Source organism: Malurus melanocephalus, unplaced genomic scaffold, assembly GCF_030028575.1.
Source record: "Malurus melanocephalus ecotype Western Australia unplaced genomic scaffold, MMel_1.1 scaffold_24, whole genome shotgun sequence".
NCBI lineage: Eukaryota > Metazoa > Chordata > Aves > Passeriformes > Maluridae > Malurus > Malurus melanocephalus.
The window spans coordinates 2983280-3011213 of NW_026623256.1; the positions used below are offsets into that span (position 1 = coordinate 2983280).

Sequence of the window (27934 nt, forward strand, 5' to 3'; positions counted from 1 at the left end):
ACAGGGTGGATGTGGTCACCTGCTGCAGGGTGGTGCAGACTGCGATACTGCCAAACTTCCTGCCCGTGCCGGCTCTCCCTGGCTCCCGCAGCAGCCCAGTGCCTGCAGGGTGGGCAGGATCCAACCCCTGGAGAGAGACGGCTTTGGAATGACACGATCACTCCCGCTGAGCRGGCAGCCAGAGAGCCATCGGGGATGTCGTGTCTGTCCAAAGCTCTTTCGGCACCTCCGAGAACCCTCCCCAGGCCGCTGTGCTGCCAGGGCCCACGTGGGTGGCTGCGGGGGACACTCTGGGGATGTGGATGGATCCAGCCTGGGCCCACCTTGAGCGGGGACACARGGGCCAGCACATCCCCCTGGCTGGGCAGGGGTCCTGGGCAGCTCCTGCCCTGCGGACAGTCAGCAGTTGGTCTGGTGTGAGCAGCGATTCTCAGATCACCTCTTGGCTGTGGGTGGTGCAGGGAGCACCCCACCATGGCGTGGCTGGGGGATGTCTCCGCTCTTGCCCCCGGGATAYAGATTTTCACTGGCTGTGGGCTGCAGCTGCCTGAGGAGCCCCAAAACAAGTTGTTGTGTTCCTGGAAGAGCCCATGCAGCAGKACCTGCCCTCATCCTGCTCCCCGCCTTTTCCCCCTTGCACACAAGCCCTGGAGGAACCGGTTTGGGCCCTGCGGGCAGAGCTCCCCCCTCTCTGCCTCCCAGGGCAGGAACGGCAGGGTAGAGAGGGAGGTCCCCAACTCCTCGAGATGCATGCTCTGGTGGGGTTTGGCGCTTCTTGGATTCCTGCTCCCATCAACCAGGCTCGATGCCATGGGGCTGGGGATGTGCTGGACCTTTGCCCTATCCCTAATTCAGCAGCCCTTGGCACACATGTTGGGGAGCCGGCAGCAGCATGAGCCTTCTGTCAGATCTGTGCTTGAACTACCACTGTGGAACAGCTCAGCTCTGCAGATGTAATCAAGACCRCAATGGCGTGTTCTAATCGCTTCCACTTCCTTCTTCCTGGAGCTGATAAACGAGACACTGCTCATGTGCTGGATGGGGGAGCAGCCCACTGGGGCAGGCTTGGAGGGCATTGCAGGGTGTGCACCCACAGCCGCTCATGGCTGTGCCACACTGGGGGCCCATGGGGTGCTGCTGGTGTTCCTCAGCCTCACAGCCCAGCCAAGCCCTTGGGTTTGGCCTTGACACCATGCCCACASCTGGGGTCTGCCTCACACCTTCGAGCCCATCCAAACCTCCCTTCCCACCACTGTCCAGGCTGCTGCACCTGCTCCCAGGGCCMCTCATCCGCAATAGCTCAGGGACAGCAGAACCATGCTCTGGGCTGCACTCCCTGCCCGTTCCTGCCCAAGCCTGTCTGACCCCAGCACGGCCTCTGGCTTCTGCTCCCTGTTTCTGAGTCTTTTAGATCTGAGCTCCCCAGTGTTGGAGAGGAGGAGACACCACTCACACCTCTCTACCTCAGGGTGACAGCAAATGACCGTGCTGGGATGAGGCTGAGTTGGGACTGAGACTCGCGGACATTCGGGGTGCCTGGCTCCACCTGTCTCGGTCCTGGCCCGACACACCGATCATGGCGGCGGCCGCTGTCCGCCACACTCAACATGGCGACCCCTCGCCTGTTTCCCCCAAGATGGCCCGCCCTGCCCGTGACAAAGATGGCCGCCCGGGAGCGCMGCGCCCAATATGGCGGCCGCTCGCCGGAACCGGGGGGGCAGGCGGTGATGCCGTTTCCGGTGGTGGCAGTGGAAGCGGCGGCTGTACTTCCATGGAGACGGGCGAGGGTCGCCCGCGGGTGGCGGCGACGCTGCGGGCGCTGAACGAGGCACTGGGGCGGCCCGCTGCGCTCTGGGTGAAGGAGAGCGGCGCCCGCAACCTGCGCCACCGGGATTTCCTGGCCCCGCGGGCCGCGCTGAGCGCCGCCTTCCCCGGCGGGCAGGTAGGTACGGRCGGGCCTCGGTCGAGAGCGGGGATTTGCGGGCACTGGAGGGGCCGCGGCTGCCCCGTGCACTCGCAGCCCGGACCCCTCCTCACCCTSCGCCCACAGGTGCCCCCCGAGGCCGTGTCGATGGTGCCGTCGCTGCGGGGCCCTGCAGTGCTGCCGCTGCGGGTTTGCCGGCAGACGCCGGCGGGACTGACGGTGCAGGTGCGGCGCCCTGAGGCGTTCCAGCGCCTGCTGGGGCCCCTGCCCGGCCCCGACTGCCCCACGGAGGGGGCGCGGACGAGCTGCGTGGTTTTGCACTGCCCGGCCCTGCGTGGCCCCGCTGCCCTGCGGCYCCGCCATCTCCGCTCCATCCTGCTTGCTGACCACCTGGCGCAGCTGCTGCGCGCCCAAGGGTGAGTGCCTGCGTTCCGTCCTGCTCCGCTCCCAGCCCCGCGCCACAGCGTCCGCCGATCCCAGCGCTTGTCTTGCCCTCTCTCGCAGGGTCGATGTCTGCCTGGTCCCTGCCCTCAACGAGGAGAGGAATCGGGAGGTCCTGCGGCAGCTCCGCATCGACTGGCCCTCCGGCTCYGGTTGCTCGTCCCTCCCTGACGCCGTCTCGGCCTTGAAGGCAGCGCTGGGTCAGTGCTCCTGTGCCACAGCCTGTGAGCAGGGACCAGGCTCAGCCGAGGGTGTCATCTGCAAGGTGCACCTAARGAGCTTCGTGGAGCAGCAGCACTTGGTGGGCTATGACCCCAATCTGGATGTGCTTCTCGGTGAGCCTCATGTGTACAGCAGCTCAGGTGTGGCAGTGGGGGCTGAATGGGTGTAAACAGGCCTGTTTCCTTTTTATTTCAGTTGTTTTTTAACGAAAGTAAGGGGGAGTTGGACACACCCTTTCCCCTCTTACTCCCCTTCAGTCTGGTTCGAACCTGGGGCAGACCTGATGGTGTGGGATGGCAGGGAATGGAGAACCCTGTGTCCACTATGTGTACCTCTTTCTTTCAGTGACAGAGGCGATGCTGCAGGCTGTGGCTGAGCTGCAAGAAGCTGTTCAGCAGTGCCTAGTGAGTGACCCCATGGCACCGCCTGCCTCTTGCTTCCCAAATATCCTTYCCTTCTGCCAGGCAATAATACTGAGTTCCCTGTTGTGCTCTGCTGCAGGCTGAAGGCCAGAGCAGTTGCTGCAGCATTGTGCATGTGGTGAACTGTGAGGAGGAATTCCAGCAGCAGCAGCTGGATGTGCTCTGGAGGATTTTGGATCCGGGAGCCCATACAGCTTTGCAGGTGAGTAACCTCTGACCTCCTCAGTGTGGCCCCCAGCATCCATCCTTAGCTCAGAACTAGGWTTAGTACAGGGCTGGATTTCATTCAGTTCCCAGCCTCAGCCTCTCCTCTGTCTTTCAGAAACACCTGATCTGTGGGCCAGTCAAGGTGACCAACCCCTCATCAAGCATTGGGGCAGACCAGTACTTCCAGTAAGTTGGTGTGCAAGGCACTTGCTGCTCTCTCTCTCCTGCCAAGGCTCCCCATGGGCCAGCTCAGCGTGTCTGTGTTTCTCCCAGGCTCCGAAAGCGCCAGATGTATGAAGCCTCTGTGATGAAGTATGGGGAGCTTGCAGAAGGTGAGGGGCTTTGGGCTATGTGTGTGGATGCTGCTCCATCCTATTTCCATTGCTCTCATGAGTCTGCAGCAGTGGGGACTGCACCCCTGTAGGGTGCTCCTTCTCCCCTCCAGGACTGAGCCAGGTGCTGCCCTTGCTTTGGCACAGCATCTAAACATCCAGGRCACTGGTGTAGAACAGCTCCTTCCGATGGGAGCCAGGGACAGTGGTGTGATGGTCTGCAGCTACTACTGAAATACCTGGCCCTGGCAGGGGTGTCCTGGGTGCTGGGTGTGTCASTACATGGGAATGGAGCAAGCTGTGCATGATGCCACCAACATTCTCCACAGATGAGGCCTGGACAGAGGTGATTGATACCCTGACAGTGGCTGCCATCAGGTTTGAGATGCTGAGCACTGCTCACCGGAGTCAGGTAGGACAGCAGCTTGCATGGAGCCAGGGCTGGCAGGAACAGCAGAGSAGATCTGTGCTGAGCAGCCTGGACTGTGACTTCTTCCTCCCTTCAGATCACCCTGGACCTGGAGAATAACAGCATTTCCACGAAGGGAACGAAGAGCGGCGCCTTTGTGATGTACAACTGTGCCAGGCTGGCCACGCTCTTTGACTCCTTCSAGCGAGCTGTGGAGCAGGGTGAGCACCAGCTCCACCACCGTCCTCTGACAGCCACTCCTGGAGCCACAGGGGCTTCTTTGGGCACARTGGTCTCTCTGCTTTCCAGGCACGTACCCACCTCTGCCACCAGTGTCTGAACTGAACTTCTCCTGCCTCCGAGAAGAGGTGAGTGCTGAGAGGAGGAATGGGGGCATGTGTACCCTCAGCTCTGGTGATGGATGCTACTGGCCCAAGAGGATCTGATACTGAAACAGGTAATCCCTTCACAGGGCGAATGGCTCCTGCTTTTCAACTATCTCCTACCCTTCCCTGAAGTCCTGCAGCAGGCAGCACAACTGCCCCTGCCCTCCAAGGGGATCCGGATCACTGCCAACACAGAGACAGTAAGTGCCACATGCCATAGCACCCATGGGTGCTGCTCCAGCAGTCCCAGCCTAGGGCAAAGCTCCATGCCAGCAGGTGCTGCCCACTGGTGAGCGACACCAGGCTGGTGCTGACAGAATGGACTGCAATACCCCTGCTGTGCTTGGGGTGGATAAAGGCTCAAGACCAGCCAGAATTCACTGTACCATCAGAATGTCTCTGCCTTGCAGGTGTGTAAGTTTCTGATCCAGCTCAGCATGGATTTCAGCTCCTACTACAACCGGGTGCATGTCCTGGGGGTGAGTTGGGTGTTGTCTTGTGGCCTTGTAGTCCTTGGGAGCTGCACTGCAGTCCTTGGGGCGCAGCCATGTGGGGAATGGTGGCAGCAGTGTGATGTCCCCTACCCCAGTCTCCAAGGGTACAGAGGCAGCCCACAGTGTGGCTGTAGGGTTGAGGGGCAGTTTAGTCACCAGGCCCAGATTGTCTCCTTTCGCTCTGCAGGAGCCATTTCCTCACCTCTTTGACCAGATGTTTGCCCGCCTCCGGCTGCTGGGAGCAGTGAGGGATGTGTTCCACAGTGCACTGGCAACTCTTCACCTCCCTCCTCTCAGCCAGATCTGAGCCACCCCTGAAGAGTTGTGCTGTGCCAAAGCGTACAAGTCACCTGCACACCACACTGTGTGTGGGAGAACAGGGCAYATTCTCCTGGCAGGGCCCGGGGCTGCCCCAGTGCCAGGCAGATGCTTCCCCTCCCATGGTCTGTGGTGTTGGGGGCTTGGTCTTCCTGCAGTTGTGTCCAGTGTGGRACATGGGTGCCCCTCCACATCCACAGCAGCAGAAGGGGAAAAGGCTTCTGTGGCACCCCAGAGGCTGAGCGGGATGTACTGTGGAAGTGGCATCAGGGACCCGACCCGACAAAGCCAGACACCAACTTCACTTCCCTTAAAACTGTTTATTGAAGGTTGCTCCATGCTGGCAGGGAGCTCCAGAGGCTCCAGGCTCCTTTTGGGCTCTGAGCCAAGCCCCAGTACTGGGGCCCAATACATGTRTTGCTGGACAAACGCTCGTGTGTCTGACCTCAGGGTTTTGTCCTTCCTTTGCTCTGACTGTCCTGGGGCTGCAGAGGAACAACCCACTTGGCCTGAGAGAGGGGGGCAGTTGGGGGCAGCCACTCTTCACCCTACAGCATGCTGCTGTGGAGGATCAGTGTCCCTGTGCATTTCAGCACCATCCTCAGAACTGCAGCATCAGGGTTGTTGCACAGGGCTCTGTCCCACGGCACAYAAGGCTGCAGGCCACCATGTGTCACACCAGCACCTTGACCCTTCCTGAGCCCCTGCTCTCAAGCTGCCAGAGCCAGGCTCTGTCCTCAGTGCTATCCAAAGCAAAGTTCTCTGAGACTAGGGCTGGAAAGCACAGACAGAGGTCCTTCACACCTGGGCTTCTCCTGGGCAGAGGGGACCAACAGCCCCACTTCATTGCTCCCTGAGGAGCCACAGGCTTATCCAGGTGGGTTCCTATCAGCCTTCTTCCCTAAGAYCACCAGCCTTGAGCACCCCAGCCATGGCTATGCTGCCCCTAAAGAGGCCAAGCATGCCTGTCCCGTCAGGATGGGACMCATCAGTGTGCAGGCTGTGGGCAGGGACCACAGTGATGGGCAGAGCCCAGGTGCAGGGTGCCTTCCTAATGCAGGCAGGGACCGGGATGCATCACACACCTTCCACATTAGCAGGGAGCCTCTTGTGGAGGGGSTTCAGARGGRRCTGTACCACACAGCAKCTCCAGGCCCTGCCCACAGAGCACRCAGTARWATCGCAGCTCACCCCCAGCCTCCGCCACCTCCCAGTAGTCCAGCTCRGCCAGATCAGGCACGTGGAAGAAGGTGGTGCTGAGGGGAACCAGCTCGCCTTGGTGCAGATTCCACAGTGTCAGGCGCTGGTCCACYGAGGCAGAAAGCAGCAGGTCTGGCCGCAGCACCCGGATCCCCGTCACGTGGGCAGCGTGGGCACAAGGCCTGGACACCCGCTGTAGGACATCCAGGCAGGTCCCTGCTGCAGCCTCACCCCTGCCCAGGGCCACYTCCAGCAGGCAGACATGGATGGAGCCATCATCGCTGCCACTGGCCACTAGGTACTGCCCCTCAGGCGTCTCATGGATGTGGAGGCTGTTCACACCGCAGCTGTGGGCCATGACAGTGACCAGCGGGGCATCCAGGGCTGGGAAAACAGGCTTGGTCAAAAGAGCATCACTCACCTTGGTCAGAGGGAGCAGAGGAACCGTGGCAGTGACACCTACCCAGGGGCTGCATCTCTCCCTCTGCTTTGTGCAGGGCATCTGCCGCATCCGCAATGGTGCTGGTGATGTCCCAGAAGACAACGCTGCCGTCAGTGGCTGCACTGCACAGGAGGTGCCTCCTGGAAGGGAGGTGTAGGGGGAGKCTGGCTGCAGCCATGAGGGTCCCCACTTACGATCCACAGAAGTGGCAGCCCCTCTGCCTGCTGAGCTGCCATCCCTGTGAGGACAAACATTTCTCCCCAGAACAAATCAGTTGCAGCCTAGCATTCAGGGCTCACCTCTCCCCTCCTGCCTGTGTGTGCAGGAACGCCTCCACCTTCAGCACACAGCGCTCATGGTGAAAAGACTCTGCCACCAGCACCAACTTCCGAGCAGCCTCCAGCAGCCCAAAGATCCTGTAACAGAGCACAGGACAGTTGGCTCTGGGAGAATAAGAGCTTCTGCACCACTGCCCCATTTCCCACCATGCACTGTCCTAGGCCCAGCTCAGAGCAGGCCACATCCGTGGCAGCAGCCTCCTTTGTGGAGCCTGCTCTGCTGCTATCACCAGCTCCATTCTCTCTGTCAGGCCCCATGACAGCTCCTCACCGTACTGATCCATCGCTGCAGGCAGCAGCCAGGAACTTCCAGCGTGTTGGCTGCTGCTTGGTGCTGGTTCCAGRCACAACTGATAGGGACATGTACCTGCAGCAACAACATGACCCTCACTAACATCTGTGGCCCCAGGGATGTGGGTGACCCAGGGGAGCAGCCCTGAGCCTTTCCCTAAGCCCAAAATCCCCTTGAGGCCCACAGGGCACTGTCCACCAAGAATCACACATCAAGCCACACTGGTCCTGTCTGCCTCTGCTGAGCCTGTAGCTGCACAGAGCAGGTATTCCAGTGGAGGCCCATACAGTTCCCAGCACCCTCCCACACTGTGGCCACTACTAACCCTGTATCGGGTAGTCCCTGAGCATCACCTCGTCTCTGGGTCCATCTTGACMAGTTTGTGCCTGTTCTTCTTCCGCTCCCAGTGCTCGTCCAGCCGGTGGGAGGCCACGTGGATGACCTGGCAGGCCACAGCACTCTCAGACGCTCTGTCCCCAGTGCACAGCAGCCGATAGCACTCAATCTGTGCCCGGCCACCAGCAGAGAAGAGTAGGGCAGACAAGCCCTCATCACCAAAGCCCACATCTCCAGGTCCCATGGCGAATGCCAACGTTCTCACACTGGAAATGTGGTCACTGAGGCGGACAAGGGGCACGGCTGCCCGAGAGCGCTCACTGAGCACCAGGACACAGGTCGTGGTGTCCTCACTGCCGGTGACAAACACGTTAAGGGTGGCATGGCCGGGCACCTCCACAGCYCCCAGGCGCCGCACACAGGTGATCTCCCGYCCATGCARGGATGGCAGCAGCACCTGCTGCTCGCAGGGCTTGCCCTCACAATGGTACAGCATCACATCCCCAGACTTGATAAAAGTGAACACCTCGGCTGAGGGGCTGCTGCAGTAACTCCAGGAGCGATGTCCGCCCCCACAGGGGATGCAGTGGAGGTTCTCACTGGTCCTRCTGCTCCACACCACAAAGTTGTCAGCGTGAAAGCCCAGCACAAGCAGGTCCCCATCTGGGGTGAAGCGCAGCTCCTCAATCCACTGCAGCCCTTTGCAGGGCCTGTGCTTCCACAGGACCTCCAGCTGCTGGTCCYGCAGGCGGAGCTGGCGGTAGACACCATCCCGGCCAGTGCTGTAAATGAAGCCCCTGTGGATGKTCACTGAGGTAACCCCTGTCTTCCCGTGGAGTCCATAGAGCACTGACAGYGGGGACTCAAGAGGAAGAGGCTCTTTGTGTAACAAACAGGAGGGCTCCAACTCATTGCTGGAGTCCTTGACAACCAGGTCAGTACTACCATTGGCAGACCACTCTGAGGAGCTGCTGCAAGGGAAGAGRAGGAGGGAGCCCCGGCGGTCCCCGCAGATCAGGAGACCTTCCTGGGGCAGGAAGGCGGCACAGGTGTGCCAGCGCTGCTTGCAGGGGGGCAGCAGGTACCGACCCATGAGCTGCACCMAGGGTGCCTGCCCGGGCCGGTGGTTGACATCGAGCCAGAGCATCTCCCCGTCGGGTCCGGAGGCCAGAAGCGCAGCAGCGGTGGCAGGGGGCAGCCCGGGGCGGGGGGCCCAGCTCAGCCCGTGCACGGCCCCCTCAAACAGCCTGAGCTCGGCGGCAGCCCCGGGGAGGCTCAGGGCGAAAACAAGCAGGCGCCCGTCGCCACCGGCCAGGGCGCAGAGCGCCTCGTCCCCACCGGGTAGCGGGGCGGCGGCCAGCACGGCACGGGGCCCGCCGGCGGAGGGGGGCAGCACCGGCGCCCAGCGCCCCGAAGCCGCTTCGAACGCCGCCAGCCCGCCSGCCTCGCCCAGCATCAGCACCCTCCGCGGCCCCGCCAGCAGCACGGCCCGCGGCCGCTCCGGGGCCCCCAGTGCCGCAACCACCGGGGCCGCCTCCGGAGCCACCCGCAGGGGCCGCCAGAGCCGGACGCCGCCGTCGTCGCCGCCCGTGGCCAGGCAGCCGCCGGCGGGGCGCAGGGCCAGGGCACGCAGGGCGCCTCGGTGCCCGCGTCGAGCCTGCTGCACGCTGCCGTCGCCGCCCCACTCCAGGCAGGCGCCGTCCTCTCCGGCGCTGACCGGGAGCGGCCCCCGCAGCACCACGGCGGCCACTCGCGCCCTGTGGCCGTAGCACACCAGGAGGCAGCTGCCGGTCCCGTCCGCGTCTCCGCCGCCCAACTCGCCCACGGCCCAGAGCCGCACGCTGCGGTCCTCGGAGGCGGAGGCGAGCAGTCCCCGCGACGCCGCGTAGCAGATAGCCAGTACCGAGCCCCGGTGCCCACGMAGCTGCCGCTGCGGAGCGTTCGCCGCCGCTGCGCGCCACACCACCACGGCCCCCATCGCCGTGCCGGCCGCCAGCGCCAGCCGCGACCAGCACGCTCCCGCCAGCACGGCGCAGCGTAGCGCCCCGGCCCCGCCACAGCTCGCYCGCCGCAGCCAGCGCCCCCCGCCCCGCCACTCGTAAAGCGCCACGGTCCCGCTGCCCAGCGCCAGCGCCAGCCGCCCGCCCGCCGCCCACCGCGCCTCCCACACCCGCACCCCAAGCTCCCGCGCGGCCCCGCCGCCGCACGCCGCCAGCCGTGACCCGCCGTCCGCCCCGCCGCGCCGCACCGCCAGCACGGCCAGCCACCGCCCACCGAAGACGGCTACTCGCACCGCCGGCCCGGGGCCCGGCTCGGCCCGCAGTCCCTGCACGCTGGCCTCACGCAGGACACTCCGCCGGCCCGCCGCCGCCGCTGGCCCGCTGCCGCTGAGCCGGAACGCCACCACCTCCGGGCCCGTACCTGCGGGACACCGCGTCAGCCGCTGCCACTGGTCCCGCAGCCCGCCCCACCCCGTCCTGTCCCGTTCCCGCCGCTCACCCGCCAGCAGCACGTCCCCCACGAACTCCAGCGCCGTCACCGGTGCCACGAGCGCTACCGACTCCATCTTGGCGGCACCGGCCCCGCCGCCGCTCCCCCCGGCGCTCATTGGCCGAGCGCCACGTGGCCCCGCCCYGCCCGCTGTTCATTGGTCAGCCCCGTCGCCCCGCCCCACAGCACGCGCAGGCGGCGCCCATCTCTCACGCTTTATTGGCGCGCGACGCGGCCCCGCCGCGCACATGGCTCGCGGCCCCGCCCCCCCGCCCAGCGCGGGAAGAGGTCACGTGCGCGCGGTGGCGCCCCGGCACTAGAGCTCCAGGTGCACCCCGCTGTAGGCCTTGTCCACTGTCCACTCGCCCGGGGCTCCGGCCCCAGCCCCCCCCTCAGCCCCTGCGAAGCGCTCCATCTCCTGCTGGAACTGCTGCTGCCGCCGGCGGTTGGGGTCCACGTTGATCCAGTTGTTGGCGATCCACTTGGTGCCTTGGGTGACCAGGCAGCCCCCGTGCAGGGCGAAGTCGTCCAGCTCCCCCACCCAGCCTGCAAAGCAGAGCCCTGTTAGGTGGTGGCAGGGAGGGCAGGCACATCTGGGACTGCACATGGACATACGGCCAGCGAATGCCAATGCCATGTCTCCTGCTTAAAGTACCTGCTTRGATTTAAGCTCACATACATCCTTACAAGAGTTACTTCTCCTGGCACCTCCCTCCTTCTTAGTGCCATTCACTCTAGCGCCTACAATGAGTTCATCAGGGCAGGCTCCCTGAGTGCAAAATGCTCACTGCCTCCATGTCTCCACTCAGTACAAGTGGCTCTCACAATCSACATCACAGCCGCTGTTTTTCCAGAAAAGGAAGGCTGGCATGAAAGAGATGGGTGCTGCCACTAGAAGGTCTGTGGAAACCAGAGGCTTGTAGCCATTTTCGAGATTGCATTTCAGCAGTTCTAAATGTCATGTTTACAAAGATCCTATCATTCTTCTGCGGCAGACTTGCATCAGCAGCCACTTTCCATTTAGGAACAAATTGCTCATAAAAACACAACAGGGCTCTTCTCACAGGACAGCAATGGTCTTGATACTATCACCCAACAGCCCAAACACTGGTCTTGTGACCTCCTCTGTGGATTTTCTAGAGATGGAAACAYGGGCTGCTCTCAGGGGGCCTGGGGTGCTACACTCATTCCTCCTACCASAGCTTGAAATCTGCCATGGAAACCCTCTGGAGCCCCACTCACCAGCAGCCTGGAAGATTCATGTCAATCTCTAGCCTGTCAGGAAAACCGCACTGCACTTCGTGACAAAAACAGCCCCAAGAACACATCATGGGGCTGTGGCTGAGCTATAAAGCAGGCATTGGCCCCAAGTGTGGCATGGGGTGGCCCATGTGTCCCTGTGCTGCAGAGCTGAGGGMCATGCCTTTGTCTACCTCCCCTCCCCAAGCCTTTGGGCAACACCACATCAGTGACACATTTTGAATTGCAGACCAAGTTCCAGCAGGAGTTCCAGCTYGCACAGCAGGACTGGAGGCAGCTGGCGATGGAGAGTGCAGCCAAGGTCTTTGTTTGCTAGCTAGTCCTGTCCCCCAAAGGCATCAGGAGCCACTGACCTACTGCCTGTAAACAAAGGCCTTTYAGAGTCAGGAAGCTCCTACCCAGCTGGTGACAAGACTCTACAGTTCCCACTAGCAGGCAGCTACCACCCTTTTTTGGCTGTTCTTTGAGCTCCCAGTTGCAGCAAGGMGATGATGGCTGTCACCTCCTGCAGTCCTACCCCTCCCAAGAGCCCAGTTTTGAAGTGAGCCTGTACCTTCTCCATCYGACAGGTAGTTGTACCAGAAGACAGCAGTGCCTTGCTGAGGTTTCACTCGCAAATTGCCCTTGTCGCAGTTTTTCCGAGTATCTCGCAGGTCAATGTCGTTCTGGATCAAAGACTGGAGAGAAACCATAGGAAAGATGTCACAAACAGAGCTGGAAAAAGGCACACGCACTGGGCTGCCCCCTGCCTCTTACCCTTGTCTGAGGTCCCCATAGGATGGTTTAAGGTTGATGCAGAGGCCTTCATAACCCATCTGAAGCAGCCAGTTTCAGGCCCCTGGAGGGTTCATAACCTGTTTCTGAGCAGCTGCCCATTCCTTAACACACTGCCTAACACTTCACGCCCCTGAACAGGGAGAGCTGAGCTACCAAAGCCCTGCGCCTCTTCCCTTGGCCTCAGAACAAACTTTTTAAGTAGAGCACAGCTTCCTCATGCTCTAGCTATGAATGCTAATGCCCACCAACCTCATGCACCAGCCCCTTCTGCAGCCACAGTGAACAAAGACATTCAAAGAAGGACTCAGAATCCCCAGGGGGTGACATACAGGCAACGTTCATTTACCATCTCTTCGTACGTCCTGTTATCAGCGATAGGAAAGACTGTTTCACCTCCCCCAGTCACATTGTTCAGGTAGAACAGCACAGTCACATACCTGCAAGACAGAGGCTGTCAGGAGACACATCAGGAGCATGAGCAGATGCACAGGGATTGCCCATGCCCTGCCCCTCCACCATACAGTGGTTTCTACAAGATGTCACATGGCCCATGATTAACACCATCTGTTTTTCTCCAGGAGTAACACAAGGACAACGAAGAAAACTCACACCAAGAGTAGCGAGTGTGCTTGTAGGCTCTGTTGTGCGTGGCCTACCCACTCTGCCTTCCTTGCGTGGACCCACAGGATTTTCCCACCTCCCTTTTTTAAATCCCCTCATGCCAGTGATGTTCTGAGCTGGTTTGTGAGCTCACAATCTGAGCACTGAGTCGCACATGTGGTGAGGTGAGGTGAAATGGCTCTCCACACCCCTTGTCTAACAGGTTCAGGGCAGAGCTTACCGGCAGGATGTCTCAAAGGGAGCGCTTTCATTGGCAACAAGCTTCGTGTGGCTGCAGGCAGTCTCGGGGAACACGGGRCCACTGTCCATGTGGGCGTGGTAGTGCCCTCCTTGGTCGTAGCGCACGACCTGGAGGGGCTCACTGTGCTCCACGATCTCAGGGGGCAAGCGAGTCAGGCGCATTACCCTGGGGAAGAGCAGAGCAGGTGAGTGGAAAGCACCCTCACCCTGGTCGGCCACTTCTCCCAAGCAGTGAATAAATCCAGAGAAAGAGAACCCCCTTCCCCAACAGACCGGAGAGATGGATGGGCTGCAGCGAGCATGCCAAGATATAACCAGGTCCTTACAGATCTGCTGGACCATCAGCATCGGCTYAGAAAGCCCTCATCAGGGTCAATGAAAAAACAAAACAAAACCAAAGGAAGCATCTCCAGCAGGACTGCTCTCAGGAAGACTCTGCTTGCTSAGCAAGATCCCTTCTGTGCGTGTCCCTGGAGCCTTCATGTGCCATCTCATCACTTCTCTGGAYTCCTGCACACCACCTACAGACCTCAGGGACAGTTAGCAAAGCACAGGGCCCCTGCTGAGAGTGAATAAGAGACTAGCTCTAGGAATAGTCTTGTCACCTAACTCACCTTTCCCTGTTGCCTTTTCAGCAGCCTCCCCCAGGGCAGAGGGGCACTGGAAGTGATCAAGGAGACCGGAGCCCTCCTGCTCTGGGATTTTTCCACTGCTACATCTGAGATCATCCCCAAGGCAGGCAGGTACGTCTTGAGACCTGCCAAAGAACACTCAGAGCTCTGAGAATCCAGACYGGTGAAGCCCTTGGGGCAGGTGCAAGGAGAACATGGCACCTGGGCAGGATGGCAAAGCCCCTGCAGGCACTGCATGGTCCCAGGGAGGACTAACAGCCTCCTTCAGTGCYGTGTCTTCACATCTCCTGACAGTGACCAACTGGAGGGCATACAAGGGGAATGCTGATGACTGTGTGTGCTGGCTAGCTGGCACAGAGAAGGTGGCAGCCACAGTCTGCTCTAATCAAGGCAATATGCGTCCCCATTTTCCCAGAAAAGGAGTGGCCAACAGCTGTTTTTCAGGCCTTGGGACAGATTTTACCCACCCATGTTYTGGGTGAGGACCAGCAACACAAGAACAAGCGAGTCTCCAGCCAATTATCTGAAACTCACCACAACTACACGATTTGGCCTTCATGCTGGGCTTTAGCTCTTCCTAATACCAAATCTGAGATGCAGGGAAGGGTAAGAGGTTCTCCCATCTGCCAGGAGCTGASCTACAATATGTGTGCTCCGAGGATTAAACTAACTTGGTTTATTTAAGGTGAAGTCGTGCTTTTAAAAAAGTCAGGTCTGAACAGCTAAGACAGATTTCAGTGAAATGCATGAGTAACTAAAGCAAATGACAGTAACTACTGGCACCCAGACAGCATTGGAAACGGGCAGTTTCTCACAGTAAGCTCAGTTACTAATTAGAATGAATGATTTCATATACTGCCAAATCTTCCTGGTTTTATAGGGCTGCTTCCAAAAGTGAATGGAGATGCTGAAAGATTTGATTTTTTTTTYCCCTTTCCACAGSACAATACAAATTCTTGTTCTAATGAAAACCTCTTCTCCCCATTTTGTGTCTGCGTTCATTGCTTTTTATGTTCCGAAGACTTTTCACACAATTAGGAAGTATGAATATTGGTAAGTCTGCTATTGCCACTCCCAGCACACAGGTGATGCTTGTGTCTATCCAAACCCAAGCTCATCCCCTCAGCAGCCTGGCCCTTACCTTTGCCGAATGGCTCTCATGACCTGGTGTGCCCCTTCRCCCTGGTACAGCCAGGTGTGCTGGCTGTTGCGCACCAAGTCGCTCATCTTCACTTTCTGGCTTCCCATGTACTTGTGGAAATCACGGATATTCAACTGTTTGAACTCCTCCAAACTCAGCACACCTAYAGGAACAGAGGAGAAGCCACCTGACTCTGGTGCAGTTGAGGGCACTGCAGAAAATGCCTTCCTCACACACACTCCCASTCAGAGTCCACTGTGTTCTCCACAGGCTGCACCCCTTCTGTCCATGATCATGGGCTCCCAAACACTTTCCCCTGCAGCAGAGGACACACAGCAACCTGCCAAAGTGAACTGTGCAGGCTCAGAACTAGGACAGGCAAAACACCATTTTAAATGTTAAACAGCTCCTGAAACACACAAATCAATCCATCAAAAGAGACAAATAGCCACTACAGTTCTGATATACACAAAGAAGTCTGTGCCACTCAACGTCTTGAAGCTTGTTACACAGATATTTAAAYTGAGGTGTTTAAGGACAGAATGGGACACCTCAGACCACACTTTCTACATGACCTTGCAGGGWAATTAAGAAAAAGCCAAACCCAAAACAAGCAGTACATGCTTCTGTGTGTAATAGCAAAACATGAGTGAGGAATACATGACAGTATGGTCTTGCTTAAATAGTAATAACAGAAAAGCAAGAGGTATGAAGCAGTTTCTCCTAAAACAAATATTTCTTATTTGCACAGGATGCACTGTTGCCTTTATCAGCTTCAGGAAAATCCTAACATTTGTTGTTTCTCTTCTGGAGAAGGGAAGCCTTACYCAGGTCCCTGACACCAGGCGTGCAATGCACTGCCCTGGGCTGCCCAGCACACACCACGGGCTGGGAGAGGAGTTCACTCAGGCAGCAAACCCAGTGTTGCTGGGTGCCAGCTCTGCTCCTGGACACCAGCACCCCCTGGCAGGAGGAGAGAGACCAGGGTCAGCCAGGGACAGTTCCTCAGGTGCCAGTGGTCATGACCAAATCACCCACTGTTATTATTCCCAGTGTCTCTCTGTCTCCACTTCCCCTTACTCCCCACAGTCTTTGATGACGCAGTGCCACATCCAGGTTACGACCTGGTCTCTTGGTGTCATGTACCAATCTAACAACAGAGGGAAGCAGCACTCTGGAAGCAAGGTCCTGCCAAGAGCCTTTTTAACAGGACCTTTCATTTGTTAATGTCCAGAATGGTGGAAAAGCCACTGAGGACTCAGTCATASCCCTGCCAAGAATGCCACCAGCTTGGAGGAGAGTGGCACAGGGTGCCCTCCGGATATTTATGCATTCACACTGCTTCTGCTTCAACTCCAAAGCAGCTCCTCCTGGGCAGCTCTCAATGCCAGGTCACTGGAAGAGAGTGTGCAGAGCCTGTGCATTCACTTAATTTGATTAGGAAATGGAGTGTTGCTTAATTGAGGCCACTCTAATTAGAGCAGCAGAGGTTAGAGTGTATGTCCGGAGCAGCGGGAGCCCTTGGGAGACCGGGGGCAGGAGGGGCAGAAGTGGCCTCATGGAATACAGAGAGGTTGTAGGGGCAGAGAGGGGGGTCAGCACCAAAGGCTGACTGACAAGATCACCCTCACCTCCACTTATTCCACTCTCCCCTGACAGTGACACGGGGATCCTGGCCTGCTGCACAAGAATCCCTGAACACCGGGGAGGGAGGCGTGGAAGGTGTGTCTGAACATCTGTATCCGAGGTAACAAGAACTCTGTAGTCAGAACCTGCGTGGTCCCTCAGACCAAGGGAGCAGAGCACAGGCCAAAGATTCAGTTACAGCAGGGGATGAACCAAGGCAGGTCTAAYGGGAGAGGGAGCGCAGAGTTGTGGTCTGGTCCTGATCCAGGTAATAGGGCCAGTTAGCTGCCAGAGCAGTGATACAGGGACAGGAGTGCTGCAGTAAGAGGGTTACACTGCATTTACTTTCCTGAGAAGGTATCTAGGGCAGTGTTACATCCCTTTGAAGAATTCAGCTAGAGAAACAGGCCTGGGCAGGGACATRGCTCTTCCTCTCCCTCAWATGGCTGTGCAAGGTGTTCAAGCTKCTGAGGGTGAAGGGCTTCCCATGGAGCTGCTCTTACCATTCCCATCAGGATCAGCTTTGACTGCTGAGTACATCTCCCGGATGTTTTCAGGGGTCATCCACCTGCCGTTCCCCAGTCGGGTGTGGGTCAACACCTGAAATTCATAAATGGRTCATCAACAGGCACTGGTTTCTTACACCCCAGAGACCCTACAGATTCCCTGCACGAAGCCTGGTAGGATCTCCTCCACAGCATATCTGCCAGACAGGCATCAGCACATCCCTCTGCAGAAAGACAATTGCAGTGAGAATCATCTGGCAGCCACACACAGAGYGTGGCTGATGAGTGCTGTTCTTTCCAGTTTAGGTCATGGCAAAGGACTGCTGGGACTTGGTTAACCAGCCCTGAGGTGGAGAGAGCACAACTATTTCTCTTGAAAGGAACGTAATGAATAAACTTGATGATAYGAGTGAATGCTTGTACTTGTCCAAGGTTAGGGCTCGGAACAAAATTCTTCCCCTCAACATGCACAGAGAGATGCAGAAGCCTGAAGAGCTCTCAGCAGACTCTGACCATTGGAGAAAGGAGCCTTGCCCTGGGCTGTCACTGGCACAGTTCCCCATACTCCACAGCACTTGTRGCACACAGGATGGCTCAGACTCCCAGCTGCACCTGAAAAGGGAGCCTGAGGAGGGACACACTTGAACTGCCAGGAATTGCACTAAAGCACCCTGCCACACAGGGCAAGGGTGCTGAAGAGTTGTGGACAAGATGTTCATTAGCCCCCTTGGCTCATCAATAGGGGTGGCTTTGCTGGGGCTTGTGAATTCTCACAGTAAGTTGCCCACAGGCTGCACAAAACAGGGCCTACGTGACAATCTCACTTCCCGGACACACAGCAAGAGGCAACCCACAGAACAGGAATATTTTATCCAGCATATTCAAAACACACATGTCCTGCCAAAGACTGTTGCTGCCTCCCAAAAGCATGACAACTACTGCACATTGCCCCAGAAACTTCCATGCTAAAGGCYGGCACAAGTCTTGAGACAAAATTAAACAAATTGTGATCAGTATATCCCTGAGTCTGAGTAACCAAGAGCACATGAGTAACCAAGAGAGCATCTGAGGAGGGGACAAGCCAGATGATCCCCAGCAAACCTCCCCTGGTCTGTACTCTACCTCTTTGAGCTGCAGCTGCCCATCCTGATTGTGATCCAGCAGATTRAAAATATCCATCTGGCTGATTTCGATCATTTCCATGGCTTCCTCATAGTCTTCTGTTGGTAGGATCTGGCTCTTCTGCAGCCCCTTCAGCTTTGCCAGATGGACAATGAGCTTGCATTCCTCCTCTGTCAGGAAGTCAGGAATTTCTGCAGCAAAAGTGGGAGCAGCAACAGAGACTGAGGAACTGTTACAGTGAGATTCTATGCTGTTGGCAGGAGACCCAGGGAAAAAAACCAAAAGAGGTAGGTGGGAAATTTAGGTACTGTCTAAGTTTGTGGGACATTCAAAAACACCCATTATTCTAACAGAAGGGCTCCCAAAGAGCGTACACCACACACCTGAGCTGCTGGAGGCAAGTATTTTTATAGCAGCAGTTCCTAAATGTTTGGATCCCGGGGTCAAGCCCTTAAACTCTCTCACAGATACCACAATGGACAAAGGAGTGAACAAACACGTGCATATCTCTACATATTACCATTTCAAAGGTGCCATGTGGTTCAAGTCTGGGAACTGCTGCTTTACAGGAAGYGAGGCCAAAAATCTTTACAGTGGGCAATGGTGATTGACAGAGTTTCAGACTTCCTTGCTCTCATGTAGAGATGATGGCATATTGCACAAAACCAAATCCCTTTTAGGGGAGCATGGTACAGTGCTCTACCATGAAACTCAAACAGAAAGGAAAAAAAAATTTAACTTACTCCCACTAATTCTCTTGATCCCCCACTTAAAATGGTCTTCAAATGCAATATTAAAGAGGAAGATACTGCACATGGAGGATGCCAGGCTYCATATCCAGGTATCTCCAGCTTTCCTTTGCAGCACAAAGGAAAGCAGCAATCCCAGCAGCAATCAGGCAATTCCATAATCCCAAGCAAAGTTTAAATGCAGAGAAATCCACTGATGACCAGGAGGCTAGGAGAGTTCTAGCTGCATGGTATACCAGGCATGCACTTGGAAAGCACTGGCAAGGTCCTATTCCAGAGCAGTTAGACTGTGGCCCAGGAGGTTGAGAGGATTCTCCTGGCTGGCGTCTGTCATGGCTACAGTGACCTTGTTACCAGCTGCTGAGACWTTTGAAAAGGGAAAGAAAAACCACCAGCACAGGACAGGTTAAGGACTCCTGGACCCAAGGTCCTGCTCTCCAAATTGCAGCTCCCTAGAGCTCCTGCAGGTATGAGCCAAGGACACATTATAGATCAACAGCAGCAGCAATCCTCAAATGGAGGGGAAAAATTAATTATTTCCATGACCTGAAATCAACCCTATCGGCTCAATCTGTCAATAAGCAGTTGGCTTCCTGCTAAGCACAGASCAGAACCAGCCCTGTAGAAAACGAGCTGTTCCTGGTAAGCCCCAGTAACACAATGCAGCCAGCTGTATTCCTAACACCCTCCAAGGAAACAATTTCCGCCACAGGCAGCGCAGGGTCCTTGTGCCAGGGGATGCTTCAGAGCTGGAGCTTCCACTGACCAGTTTGAACCTTGTGGCACAGCACCAGCTCCAAATGAACCGTGTGCACTGACAACCAACGCCCCCAGTATTTCCAGCTCCCCAAACTGGGCTACAATAATGATGGCTTATGGAATCTTAATTACATGCTGAAGGAAGGACAATTCCACTCTTCAGCGGCAGCAATGGGATTTCAGAATGAAGTAGGAATTCTGTTAACTGGAAGGTGTGGTGTCATGCAGGGTGCAAGGTGACAGGGGTTTCCAGCTGAGTGCTGCCAATCCCATCCGCAAATAACCTGGCTCCCCAGCTGCAAATTAGTTCCTCTCTGCCCTCAGCTCTCCTAAGCGGTTAACTTCTGGCTGTGAGACCATCCTATCTCCCTGCCTGCTCAACAATAGATCCAGCTAAACAAATGCCTCCTAATTGACTTTGAGTAACACTTGATTGCTTTTACAAAAAACAAAAGAGAGGAAAACATTGGAGTTTATGAAATAATGACTAATCCTGGAGCAAGAGAAAGGGGATGGGTTGGAGCACTGGTGTCAAACAGAGATTCAATCTTGGCTGAAAGAGCCCCAAGACACATGGGCCAAATCATTCATCCCTCCCCAASTGCCCTCATTTCCACACCTGCTGATCTAAGCCAAACCCCTGCTAAAATACAAACAATCGGGGCCGCTGGCAAATGAAAATTGGAGCATTGTCTTCCCCATGAGGGCTCTGAAAGGGCCGCACTTAATGAGGATGGATTGACAAAGAGGTGGCTCGTAGGCTATAAAAGGCATCTCACAGTCAGGAGCAGCTCAGTCTGGGGTGTGCTGTCGGTTCACTCGCTTCAAGCATGGTCACATCCCTACACAGGCACCCCTCGAGGTTGGGTGGCCGGTGGCTGCTGGGTCTCCTGGCACATCTGCTGCTCTGGGGCTCTCCAGGGGCCTGGGCAAGCTACCTGAGGAGATCCTCCAGCTGCATGCCCATCCCGCACCGCATGGCCTTGTGCTACGATATCGGCTACTCCGAGATGAGGATTCCCAACCTGCTGGAGCATGAGACCATGACAGAAGTCATCCAGCAGTCTTCCAGCTGGCTGCCCTTGCTGGCCAGGGAGTGCCACCCAGATGCTAGGATTTTCCTCTGCTCTCTCTTTGCACCAATCTGCTTGGACAGGTAAGACATTTTTACGAGTTATTTCAGCTTTAACAGTTAACTTCCCCCAGAAGCACAACTGCATGTGCCTCCTGAGGGAAAATGCACTCGATGTGATCTGTGCAGTCCCCAAGATGCAGTGCTGCTGCTCTCGGCAAGGGACAATTGGATTACCCAGCAGGGAACATCCCTCTGAAWGCGAAACATGAGCATTTCATATGACAGAAGCAGAAATATGTTCCCTCCTTGGGATTTTTCTGCTCTCTTGCCCCAGGCACTGCTGCCACATCCCCTGCTCACCCCTTCATACACTGCAGTAGATTCTGGCACACACCAGTTTCACCTCCCACCTCCTGTGCAGCCCCTCACCCCAGCTCCTGTCCCAAACRCATAGGGGGTTTCTCAGTTTCCCAACTGTTTCCCAACAATTCCACAGCAGAATGAAATCCCCAGTTTCAAGGTGCAGTTCTCGAAGTACACAGCTGCTAAGTGAATTTGGTGTGTAATCAGGCGCCTGTAAAGGTAAGCAGTCTTTGCACAACTAGAGAAAAACCCTAAGGGAGTGAAGGGCTTCTGGCAGTATTAAACAGCCTCATCCCTCCTGTCCTCAGAAATTCCTTGCTTGTTTCCTGGCCATGTTAAAAAAAAATCAAAGATCCAAAAATTGCCTGCTAACACTACAACACAGCCTTGTGCAGCAGCAGCAGTGCCAGGGCTAGACCCTCAGCCTCCTGCCAGGCATGTGGAGGTGCTGAATGCCCATCCCCTCCCCAGGCTCATCTACCCCTGCCGCAGCCTCTGCGAAGCCGTCAAAAGGAGCTGTGCACCCGTCATGGCTTGTTACGGCTACCCCTGGCCCGAAATCCTGAACTGCAACAAGTTCCCTGCAGATCATGAACTGTGCATTGCAGCAGTCTCCATGGATGAAAATTCCTCAAGTAGGAGAAGTAAGAGTTTTTTTCTTCATGTATTTTCTCATATGCRACACTGAAAGCTCAAAAGGATGATCCTATGACTTGTTTTTATTTTGCATATTTCTGGTTTTAAGTGTACTAAAACAAAAAAAATTACAAATTCTAGTTTTGTTCTCTCTGGGAACTGTGTCTAGAAAATTAGCATAACATTGACTGTGGCTTGTTTCTCTCTCTGCTGTATTCATTAGCTCCCCGGGTGCCATCAAACCCCGCAGGGTTTGGGGCAGGGGGAAGGAAAGGCTGCAAAGCCTCTGGCCCAGGCACAGTGGGAGAGCTCATGGAGTGCAGACTCCCAGCAGCGAGATGTGCTTCCAGTAGAGCTACAGAGCTGCAGACCTGATCTTAAAAACATGCAAAAAGAAATGTTTTGAAAGCCTTCTCTTTAAATGTTAGAAACACCACGAAGGGACATGAGCCTCTGCAGAAATGAGTTACACTGGAAAAAACTCTGTCTGAAGGACTAAATTAACACCCAGATACTAATGARCACTGGGGGAGATTCAAGAGCTGTTAAGGAGAGAACAGACATTTCAACATCATTTCAGCATCACTGGATGGAGTCTGGCAATACCACTGGTTTTGCTGCTTCATCCAAATTAGGAGATCTTCATTAAGCATCTTCACTGCTGCTTTAACATGCAGCAACACACACAAGCCTGAACAAAGCACAACAAGCAGCTTCTGCCCCAGTCACACGAAGGAGAGTTTAACATTTCCCACCCTGCCAGTGTGAGGTATCTCTCCAGGGTCTCAGGAAGAAGCATCACTAGAAAACAGCAAGTCACCATTCACAGACCTCAAAATTTCATTGTGCCTTTTCCAGTGAAGCTTGACAAGGGTGTTATAACCTAATTTCTGTTGCAGCAGTGCCYCGAGCCAGTTGCAAGGACTGCGAGCTTGAGGAGGCCAGCACTACCAGGGAAATCCTGGAAAGCCTCTGTGCCAATGATTTTGGTGAGTACYTTCCTTTTCCTCCCAATTGCTGCCATTCCCTCCAGGAGCCAAGCAGTGGCATGGACCAAAAATGGCTTTGCCATAACATATTGACTTGGAGAAACTGCAGCTTTTACAGCAGATCCCATCTTTGCCACTCTTAGGAGGGAAATGGATTGASAAGGAGGTATTGTCTCCCAAGAGGGAATGGCTTCAAGTTGCAATGCAGAGGTTCAGATTGGGTAATAGGAAAAATTTCTTCACCAAAAGAATTATCAAGCACARGAACAGGCTGCCCAGGGAAGGAGTTGAGTCASCATCCCTGAAAGTATTTGAAAGACATGTAGATGTGGCCCTTGAGGACATGGTTTAGTGGTGAACTGGRCAGTGCTGGGTCAGTTGAACTTGATMTTTGAGGTATTTTCCAAGCAAAATAACTCTGTCATTCTAAGAACAGTGTTCAGTACTGGAAACTAACCTCAAATGAGAACTTTTACAAGTTCACTGAAATTACAAGGGCTTGGACAGACACCTCCCMACAGAGGAGTCTGAGACAGCAGAGAAGCCTTGGGCTGGCTCTATGTGTTTAAGTAGGTGAGAGCTATGAAGAKTAAACAGAACTCACAGCTCTTTTTCCAACCCCTGCAGCAGTGAAAATCCGAATCCTGAGGAAGAACACGACCACCACCATCTCGGATTTYGACCTGGACCCTTCCAAAGTGGAGGTGTTGAAGCATGGTCCACTCCTCAGAACTGAAATCCCTGGCAGGCTCCAGCAGTGGCTGGACATAGATGCCACCTGCGCCCACAACATCATGCGAGGCACTCACGCAGGGGTCTTTGTTGTAAGTGGTGAAGTACAGAGTGACAAAGTGGTGGTGAACAAGGCCTATGCCTGGCAGAAGAGGAACAGGAATCTGCACCAGGCAGTGCGGAGGTGGAAACATCATCGCTGCCCTGAACAGGCAGGACGGAAGGTTTGAAAAATCTCAATTCCAGCAATACGAAACTGCTCCCTTCCCTATGGCTAGAAAACTCCTTTCCCTGGCAGGTGGTGTTTTGGAGATGTACAGTCATATTTCTAGGTGATTTGAAGCAGTCATAGTGCACAGATAGGGCTTCACTACAGATCCCTGTTTTACCAAGACAGAGCTTAAGGATGCAGGTTTAACATGTTCCTCTCACAAGGCTCTGTAGATCCAAAATGCACAATGTTCAGCTTTGCGTAGGATCCAACATCACAACAAAACTGAACTATGCAGGTGAAGGCAAACTAGAGGAAACCTTTAATAGCAGTTCCTTCTAGTTCTCATATCAGAGCTGGTATTTCAGATTTTTATTTGACCCCTGACATTGATGCTGTCCAAATGCTGGCTTGCTTTCTGTCCAGAGACTACATGAAAGTCTCCCCGACTGCTAAGTGATACTTTTTATTTAATGGAGCAAATACGTTACTCCTGAACAGTCTGAGGTSAATTAAGGGGGAGAAGAACCCACCCCAGCAATRCCCAGCCTCTAAAAAACTGCATGCTGAACTCAGCTATTAAGTCAGGCTGTCCCTTCAGCTTCCTGCACTTTCACACATGTGAAAGGAAACAGCCATTCTCAAGTAGGAAAGGCACAGAGCAGATAGCTCAGGGYTTCTGCATAACACGGAAAAACATTTTTCAGCATCAGAAATTCAGTGTTGATCAGAAGATTCTGGGGATATCACAAGAACCTTGAGAAAAAGCAGAGCATGAGTGAGAYATCAGCTGTTCAAAGCTCTGCTTTGGTGTGAACAGCAGCTTTGCTTGGGACTGGGAGGTGTCCCAGCCCCAGCACTGCAGGATATTGCAGTTCTGATATGAGAGAAGGGGAGAAACCTTCCACAGCTGCCTGGCCTTCTACCTGTACATAAAGAAGATAGAAAATATGGGAAAATTCAGTCCCACCAAGTTCTCTGCAGCTCACTCTCTCACCCAAACAGGACTGTCACTCCCTGGATATACACTGTGCTGGRTATTCACTGTGCTCCAGATCACAGAGTAGAAAACAGCAAATCCCCAAAGGAGAAAACGAGTTGGATTTCTACCACCTAACAAAGCRCTGTCCATGGAAAATTTTCTATATTAGCTTGAACCTGGGGCTGAAATTTAAAAACAAAAAAAACAAAAAAACAAAAAAACAAAGAGGAAAAACCAGCCTTTGGAAGGAATACTTTCTGTCTTGTTGGTGAAGCCTGCAGTGCTGGCTGTGCAGACACCAAGGTCTGCTGGAGACACATYGGTCTGCTGGAGATACATTGCCTCCCTGTGCTCGAAAAGCAAACCAACAACCCATGCTGTGGGCTCCTCCTCACTCTGGTGTGGGCTGAAATGAGTGCTCAGACACACACACTGTAATTCAGCTGTGCCCTGACATTTGTGCAGTGATTACTTCTCTTCCCCGAGGCTCAGAAGAAAAACACAGTGAAATTTCCTATTTTTATTCCTCCCCACTGTCTCATCTTAGAAACTGCTGCCCAATCCACAGAATCTGCTGTCAGGTGGTCCCTGTAATGGCAGTATCTTCTGATCAGACTGCATTTGGAAAACGCAACAGAACACATAAAAGCTMTGAAGGTTGAAAAGGCTTTGTCTGATTTGTTTTCCATTAGTAGGGCTATTTGATTACTAGTGTTTCCCAACTGAAAACTGCACAGATGGTCTGACTTACAAGCTTTAGAAATGATGCCTTATAGCCAGAGGGGGGGAAAAATAGGGCAGGGATTTTTTCATAGCTCCATAAAATACGCTTGGGTTCCATGCAGATGTGACTTACCCACATTTTAAAAAACAAACCTAAAGTTCCCCTACGGCTCCCACCCCATGCTCCGAAGCCCAGGGAACACATKAAATCATTCATGAGTGTCTGCTGCTGTGGTCCCACTGCAGCCTGCTCTACTCAAAGCAAAGATGACAGACCAGGCGCTGTTTCCTTAAACTGGCTATGGCAGGCTGCAGCACTTTGTGTTAAATCCCCAGAAACTCAAGAGTCGTTGCTAAGGACTTTTGTGTTTATCAAACACAACCAAGTTAAATACATACTTCCACTAATTTAAGCAACAGAGGTTGAATAAATTAGGTTTTTAAAAATCAGTTGAATTAGGTTGGTACTGCTTGCATAGATAGAGAAGTCTCTGGAAGTCTTTAAAGTCAGAGCTGGCTCCTGGCAGGTTCATCCGGGAGATAAGAATTGTCTTGCAACTTGCAGTTTCTAAATAAGGGACTCTTTATCTGAGGACAAAGAACAGGCTTATGGCATCTCAAATGGTGAATGCCTCTCACTATCTGTAATGGCATCCTCAGGGAGCAAAGCTTCCCTCAAAACCAATGGAAGTGCTGAAGCAAGAAGCTAAAAACTGCAGGATTACTGCTGCCAGGACAAACCTGCCTTTTATCATCTTCRGCACTTTCCTTGCAGGCCAGGACCAACCGTTTCACTTCAGTGGTACTGGAAATGCAGGGAAGGAGGAAACAGGAATTTTCCTGAGTGAAAACAACAGTGATATCCTTAGATCGTGATTCTGGTAATGACATCAGTTTTGTGGTACTGTRGGGTTATCAGTTCCAGGTTGGTTTGTCTGTTTAGTGAATGTGAGACAGAAATCCATTAAKAAATTAATGGTGAGGTTTACAGTGTACATTCTATTTGGAATCAGAAAAAACCTTCCATACATATTATTGAGAAAGCATCTGAAAAATTCGCTTTGCTGTCTTTTCAGAGACAACAGGTTTTCTCTGATTTTGCAGGAGTAGGAATTTTGTAATGGTTGGTCTCCTCCCAAATTTCTTAGCATATTGCATATTGTCAGTGGATTTCCAGAACACAGAGTTCAATTAATGAGACTTTAATTGCATATTGTCAGTGGATTTCCAGAACACAGAGTTCAATTAATGAGACTTTAATTGCATATTGACAGTGGATTTCCAGAACACAGAGTTCAATTAGTGAGACTTTACCAGTGACAGCAAAATATCACCAAAAGGTAAAGAAGATTTTGAAATATCTGAAAGGCAGATGTTGTGTGGTTGTATATCAGAGCAGCCAAAAATAAAGATAAATCTAGAACAGGACACACAAAATGGTGGAAGACATTAATCTATCAATTCTCCTATCACTCATTTCCTCAGCGCTGAAACACCAACACTAAATTGCTTTTTCATAATTTATTAACAAAAGTTTGGGTATCTCTCGTCCTTTCCTTATACTGAACAGCTTCTCCAAGGTTCTCGCCAGTGATCTGCTGTCTACTCCTGGTATTTTTACAGGGAATCTGAAAAACCTGGAAAGGTTAATCTTCCAAATTCTTCAAAGTRGGCCATCCAGAACAAGTAACCTCAGCAAATTTTTCATCAAAATACCTTAAACGATACCACATTCTTTTTAACGCAGCCCCAAGGTGCAGCAGCACAGGGAGGTGATGCCAACACGCAGGAAGTCATCTTCCCCCCCGTGGGTGTAAGACAGCGGCGGGTGTCAGACAGACACGCACACATTTCCCCCCCGCTCCGCCGTCAGGGCGGAAACCCCCCCGCTACCGGCGTGCCCGGGCCCGGCAGAGCCGCTCCCGGCGGGGCCGGTACTCACCGAACAGGAGCGGCTTGAGGCTGAGGGTGCGCACGGCGTGGGCCCTGCCGGGCACCAGCTCCACCCGCTGCGTGTGGCCCACCTGCGGGGAGAGCAGCGGTCAGTGGTCAGCGGTCCCGGTCCCGGYCCCGGTCCCGGCCCCCGGTCRCGGCCTTGCCTTGATGCCCTCGAGGCGCGGGAGGGCGCGGGCGGGCGGCGGCGGCGGCGGCTGTGGGGTGGCGGGCGGCCCGCCGGGCTCGCCGGCGCTGAGGTGCACGAAGAGCAGCAGCCCCAAGACGTTGAGGACGTAGAGGTGCGCGAAGACCATGAGGACGAGAAAGTAGGGGCGGGAGCAGACGGGCCGCGGGCGGCCCCCCGGCGGGCCGGGCAGCGGGGGCCCCTCGGCCGGCGTCTCCGCCGCCGCCATCGCCCCGGCCCGCCCGGCCCCGCGTCACCACGGCAACGGCYCGGCGGGCGCTGCGTCACCGCGGGGCGGGGACAGCGAAGCGACACAGCGACACCAGCTCCCCCCGCCCCTCCCATCCCGCTGCTAAAAAGAGCCAGGACACCGCCCAAGTTAGAAAGTCACAATTTATTTCAAATAAACCACGGGCAC

At 54.9% G+C, this 27934-nt stretch overlaps 4 protein-coding genes across 5 annotated transcripts; 2 read left to right on the plus strand and 2 right to left on the minus strand.

Annotated features, from left to right (window-relative positions):
* The first annotated feature begins 375 nt into the window (after positions 1-375).
* DALRD3 (DALR anticodon binding domain containing 3) lies at positions 376-5847 on the plus strand. Its single transcript, XM_057390319.1, is given in 15 exon segments — positions 376-1624; positions 1626-1677; positions 1680-1942; positions 2051-2340; positions 2429-2700; positions 2933-2991; positions 3089-3211; positions 3332-3402; positions 3490-3548; positions 3878-3960; positions 4055-4178; positions 4267-4325; positions 4430-4543; positions 4754-4822; positions 5025-5847. Coding segments are annotated over 15 exon segments (1806 nt in total). The 5' UTR covers positions 376-1576; the 3' UTR covers positions 5145-5847.
* A 401-nt stretch (positions 5848-6248) lies between these two features.
* WDR6 (WD repeat domain 6) lies at positions 6249-10362 on the minus strand. Its single transcript, XM_057390217.1, has 6 exons — positions 10263-10362; positions 7781-10184; positions 7407-7502; positions 7097-7213; positions 6819-6937; positions 6249-6739 (listed from the first exon to the last, which is right to left on the minus strand). Exons 1-6 carry the CDS (start codon positions 10327-10329, stop codon positions 6249-6251), a joined length of 3294 nt encoding a protein of 1097 aa, XP_057246200.1. The 5' UTR covers positions 10330-10362.
* Positions 10363-10460: 98 nt separating this feature from the next.
* Positions 10461-27763, minus strand: P4HTM (prolyl 4-hydroxylase, transmembrane). Its single transcript, XM_057390343.1, has 9 exons — positions 27497-27763; positions 27340-27421; positions 18179-18369; positions 17054-17150; positions 14925-15087; positions 13132-13317; positions 12637-12727; positions 12067-12190; positions 10461-10799 (listed from the first exon to the last, which is right to left on the minus strand). Exons 1-9 carry the CDS (start codon positions 27743-27745, stop codon positions 10570-10572), a joined length of 1413 nt encoding a protein of 470 aa, XP_057246326.1. The 5' UTR covers positions 27746-27763; the 3' UTR covers positions 10461-10569.
* On the plus strand, positions 20496-25667 carry LOC130589153 (secreted frizzled-related protein 5-like). 2 transcript variants are annotated; one of them, XM_057390344.1, is made up of 4 exons: positions 20496-20842; positions 21596-21768; positions 22660-22749; positions 23377-25667. In XM_057390344.1, exons 1-4 carry the CDS (start codon positions 20517-20519, stop codon positions 23709-23711), a joined length of 924 nt encoding a protein of 307 aa, XP_057246327.1. In that variant the 5' UTR covers positions 20496-20516; the 3' UTR covers positions 23712-25667. The 2 variants fall into 2 exon arrangements, with proteins under 2 accessions (XP_057246327.1, XP_057246328.1); XM_057390345.1 differs by having other exon boundaries at positions 22663-22749.
* Positions 27764-27934: the final 171 nt, after the last annotated feature.